The 5499-nt window shown below is 43.3% G+C and overlaps 1 protein-coding gene across 3 annotated transcripts in view; it reads right to left on the bottom strand.

Annotated features, from left to right (window-relative positions):
• The window catches only part of LOC109521336 (xenotropic and polytropic retrovirus receptor 1 homolog), a 71841-nt gene extending 67257 nt beyond the window's left edge, over positions 1 to 4584 (bottom strand). For all 3 annotated transcript variants that reach the window (XM_019879153.1, XM_019879154.1, XM_019879155.1), the window contains exon 1: positions 4168 to 4584. In XM_019879153.1, coding sequence (XP_019734712.1) covers positions 4168 to 4236 — 69 coding nt within the window. In that variant the 5' untranslated portion in view covers positions 4237 to 4584. The remainder of the gene's footprint in view (positions 1 to 4167) is intronic.
• Positions 4585 to 5499: the final 915 nt, after the last annotated feature.

Below are 5499 nucleotides of genomic sequence, written 5' to 3'. Positions count from 1 at the left end.
CCAATCACATGGCGGCAACTCAGTGCATTTAGGCATGTAGACATGGTCAAGACAATCTCCTGCAGTTCAAACCGAGCATCGGTATGGGGAAGAAAGGTGATTTGAGTGGCTTTGAACGTGGCATGGTTGTTGGTGCCAGAAGGGCTGGTCTGAGTATTTCAGAAACTGATCTACTGGGATTTTCACGCACAACTATATCTAGGGTTTACAGAGAATGGTCCGAAAAAGAAAAAATATCCAGTGAGCGGCAGTTCTGTGGGCGGAAATGCCTTGTTGATGCCAGAGGTCAGAGGAGAATGGCCAGACTGGTTCGAGCTGATACAGAGGCAACAGTGACTCAAATAACCACCCAACAACCAAGGTAGGCAGAAGAGCATCTCTGAACGCACAGTACGTCGAACTTTGAGGCAGATGGGCTACAGCAGCAGAAGACCACGCCGGGTGCCACTCCTCTCAGCTAAGAACAGGAAACTGAGGCTACAATTTGCACAAGCTCATCGAAATTGGACAATAGAAGATTGGAAAAACGTTGCCTGGTCTGATGAGTCTCGATTTCTGCTGCGACATTCCGATGGTAGGGTCAGAATTTGGCGTCAACAACATGAAAGCATGGATCCATCCTGCCTTGTATCAACAGGTTCAGGTTGGTGGTGGTGGTGTAATGGTGTGGGGAATATTTTCTTGGCACTCTTTGGGCCCCTTGGTACCAATTGAGCATCGTTGCAACGCCACAGCCTACCTGAGTATTGTTGCTGACCGTGTCCATCCCTTTATGACCACAATGTACCGAACTTCTAATGGCTACTTTCAGCAGGATAATGCGCCATGTCATAAAGCTGGAATCATCTCAGACTGGTTTCTTGAACATGACAATGAGTTCACTGCACTCAAATGGCCTCCACAGTCACCAGATCTCAATCCAATAGAGCATCTTTGGGATGTGGTGGAACGGGAGATTCGCATCATGGATGTGCAGCCGACAAATCTGCGCCAACTGTGTGATGCCATCATGTCAATATGGACCAAACTCTCAGGAATGCTTCCAGCACCTTGTTGAATCTATGCCACGAAGAATTGAGGCATTTCTGAAGGCAAAAGGGGGTCCAACCCGTTACGAGCACGGTGTACCTAATAAAGTGGCCGGTGAGTGTATATTTTAAATGTCTATGCCACGAAGAATTGAGGCATTTCTGAAGGCAAAAGGGGGTCCAACCCGTTACGAGCACGGTGAACCTAATGAAGAGGCCGGTGAGTGTATATTGTAAATATCAGTACTTTAGCTTGAGAATCGATACTTGAAATTGAACACTCTGGATGAAATATTGATATTTTGGCATCAATCGGCCCTTCCCTTCTCATCATATGACCACTCCACTACTTGGCTGCACTTACAACACGCTTCAATGCTTAAAGTTTCATTTTACGTGCTTATAATTGTGGCACAAATCTCTCAGCATACTGTAGCCACTGACAACAGCACGAAGAATGCTGGAGTCAGGGATTTCTTCCTGATTTTTTTAAAAGCAAATATTTGATCAAATGCCTTTTGTATTGAAATTGATCATGTCTCGATCGGCATACATACTGATTGTGATTTATCACCCAGGCCTTTGTGACTGTGTGAAGTGTTGAGGTCACTTATTTGTCTGTTCTCCACACAAGGCTCACAGTACAGGAGGCCATCTATTTCAGAAGGTAGATACCATATTTTCACGACCATAAGGCGCAATTTAAACTTTTCTCCAGAATGGACGTGGCGCCTAATGTGACAGCGCCTTGTGTATGCACCGAGTTCCAAAATCTGTGAGTGCTGTTGTATGACTATGATGAGCACCGCGCTTGACTGACTGTTGTTCTGCCAACACGCTGCTTGTATAGGGAAAAGGGGGATGTAACCGAGGACATCATGTGGAAATTAAAGTGGGAAGTTTGGGCGTGAAAGAGGATGCTAAAGGCATGCCTCCAGTAGATGTATATAGTGCTAAACAACATCAATTTGGCAAAAATGGCACAGACGAAGAGACACGCTTACGAATCCCAGTATAAACTGCAAGCTATCAGTTACGTGGAAGACCATGGGAATCGAGTAGCCACGAGAAATTTCAAGATCAACTAATACATGGTGCTTGGTGCTTTCGTTTTATGAAACGGCGCCATCTATCCATCCGGGCAAGGACGACCGTAGCGCAGCAAAATCTGGCGGATTACAAGGAAAAGCTGGGCAACTTCTGCTGCGACTGCAGTAAAAAGTGTAATGTTCTGCGTTGCATTAAATAAAGACGCTTTCTTCAAGATATGAATCCTTTATTCTGCCGCTTTGCCGGCCTCACTTGGCTTCCACTATCGACTGGTCTCTCAGCCGACCCCTACATACCTAGCTTACCCGCTTGGGCAACGGCAAGTGATGAGGGACAAGCATACTTTGCATCTTGTAATACAACAAAAGGATTGCTGACAAATTCATCCAGCTCAATCACATCACCAACCTGGACAAGGTGCCACTCACTTTCGACATCCCGGTGAACTACACTTCAGAGAATAAGGGGACCAACACGGTAGCAATAAGCACAACAGGGCATTTGAAGTCAGCTTTTACCGTTGTGATTAGTTGCCGTGTTAATGGACAGAAACTGGCAAGATGCTGCCTAAAAGAAAAGTTTCCCCCTGGAATCATCGTTAAGGCCAATCGAAAGAGCTGGATGGCTGAGGAGAAAACGAGAGAGTAGCTGAGTGAGCTGTACGGAAAGAGACCGGATGTTTTTTTCCCATGTGCCACCGTCCCTTTTGATCTGTGACTCCATCTCAGAGCTGTTGTGAAAAAATAAGTGCAGCAAATAAACTCTGATCTTGCTATCATTCCGGGAAGCTTGATGAAGAAACTTCACCCACTGGACATCGGTATAAACAGGGAGTTCAAAGTCAAGTTACGAGCATCGTGAGAGCAATGGCAAACACAATTTTACTAAGACTGGCAGAGTTATGGCTAACATGTCTGCTTGTACTGTTGTTCGAGCTTTCACAAAAGTCGGCATAATTTCTGAGGAGCCACACAGCAACGTGATTGACTCTGACAATGATGCGACGGGACCGTGTGTGTTGGATGGAGAATTTGCCCAGATGTTCATTTCGGATACAGAAGATGAGGACTTTGACGGATTTGTTGATGAGGATTGATCAAAAAAATAATGTGAGCACATTGTCAAATACTTCAATTAAATACAACCGAACTCAGTTTTGCTTCGGCTGTCTTGCTAAACACACATGCTGGCAGTGCATGCATGCTACCATATTTTTTTAAGCGAGCGTACGTTTTTCCATGTCTGCGTCCAATATTAAAATGGGTATTGTGCATGTCTTAAATACAGAAATAGCACCCGTAACTGACACTGCTCATCTTAATACGGAGCACCGTATGGTTGTGAAAATACAGTAGATACAACAGCAATGAATCTTTGAATCTTCTTGATTTTTTTTGCCTCAAAGTCATCTAGAGACATCTTTCTGCAGTTCTTTTTCTCTCAGGGAGGATGATACTCTTGTAGACTCTTGTGCGTTTTAATAAACGTTGAACACAGCTGATATTGTTTACTGCAATATCATCTTATTCTATAGCTTTTGTTTGCTGAAAAATATGAGAAAATGACCTAGAAATAAATGATTGCAGAACACTGACGGAAAAAAATCGAATTGGATTCTCCCACATCGTTCAAACCTATTAAAAATGCCAATAAAACGTTCAGAGTGGGGCTAATGCAAAACCTTATGACAACAAACCCCCCTGCCTCAAAATGCTCGGCATCAGCAAGAATCCAATCAAAATTTGATCTAACGGAGTAAAAGACCTGATTCAGGCCGTATATGTTAAGTTTGTATCACACAACACGCCCATATACCAAATAACAATAACATGATTAGTCAGCATGTATTGACGAAGTGTTTCGACTACTGACGAGTGACTGACGCTGGGGCTCTGCTGACAGATTAAGACAATCCAAAAAAAGCAACAAACAACAAAATTTCAGAGACACTTGATGTCTCGTTTCAAATGGAGACATACAACAATTAAACGAAACATAACCTGCAATTAAACATTTCCATTACTTGTAAACAAATAAATTAAAATCGTTTACAGTATGAGCTTTAAATTAGCTTGGATTGCAGACTTACCTCATACTGAATATACTGTTTTCTCCATTCCGGGGTGATGTGAGCCGAAAGATGCTCTGTGAATTTCATGTTAGATGTTGACCCCCACAGGTCTCGTTCGCTGATTGACTAACTGAAAGAAAATCCCACTAGGACAAACGACACATGGCTAACTTCAAATTATGTACGTCTAATCTTGACGCCAGTGACCCATTATGTTTTCACGGTAGGATAGCTGTCGACTCCGAATTTCGCATTTTTTCGCGAAAAATTATTGTATAGCCTTCTCTAAACCAGCTATGTTAAGATTCAACCTAGCGCGAATATGTCGCAGAAGACGCGGAGTTTAATCATATCATGATGATGTGCAACGACTTCTTCGCGTGCTGATGCTTCTTCGACTGTTACTGCTGCTGTTTCTTCTTCTTCTTCTTCTTCTTCTTCTTCTTCTTCTCTTCTTTTTCTTCTTCTGCAGCTGTTGCGTTTTTTTCCACTTTTTAATGGTCCATTACCGCCACCAACTGAAATGGAGTGTGGAAACTGATTTCGCTCAGACTAATGCTGCATTTGGGGAACGTGGGAAGTCGGACTGTTCTAGATTGTTGTCAACCTATACTAACGCAGTAGTGAAGTCAATTACAGCACATATTTGTTTGAAAATCACTTCTTAGGCTCTAAATATAACACAACGGAAAACAGTAAGAACCAGAGGCGATTGCTCTAAGACTGCAAGGGAAGCTCAGCTTCCCCTAAAATGTCAAAAAATAAGTGATATTTTTTGAAATATATGTGTGTACATACAATTGTGTGTACATGTCATTGACTAAATATGCGCTACAACGCGCTCAACTTTTGTTCCGAATCAGCTTGTTAATACTGGTTACGACGCGACTCTTCTCATTCATTCCTGCAGCTTCACTGTGCTTTAAACTGTGTGGACGCTGAGTGTCTGCAGCGCGGACGCTGCGAGTCTCGAGGGTGGTCCCAATGCATTGAAACGAGACGAGTCATTTGATAAATGCTGGTTTTGTCCTGCCCATCGGACGCTGAGCGTCTCTGGGAGTCTATGGACAGTGGGCGTTTATGGGCTGGCCCGGACACTGAGCTTGTCTGCATGATGATTGGATGATCTGTCTGAGTCTGAATCTCTTTTGATTGACAGCGAAGTGAGCCAATCACCGATCTTTTAGTGTAGGCATCCATGGGAGCATTTTTCAATTCTCATTCTGTTCTGAGTTGAACGGGAGACTTTTTCTAATGATCTTAGCGACACTGTCTTTGTTGAAAACAACTAGCGACAAATTAATCTTTTATTTCTGGTGGGTTTTATTGTAGTCGCTTGTGTTCGCAGAC

The sequence above is a fragment of the Hippocampus comes genome, unplaced genomic scaffold (assembly GCF_001891065.2).
Source record: "Hippocampus comes isolate QL1 unplaced genomic scaffold, H_comes_QL1_v1.1 scaffold85, whole genome shotgun sequence".
In the NCBI taxonomy this organism is placed as follows: Eukaryota; Metazoa; Chordata; class Actinopteri; order Syngnathiformes; family Syngnathidae; genus Hippocampus; species Hippocampus comes.
The sequence above is the reverse complement of the archived record's forward strand: the minus strand, read 5'-3'. Positions and strand labels throughout refer to the sequence as shown.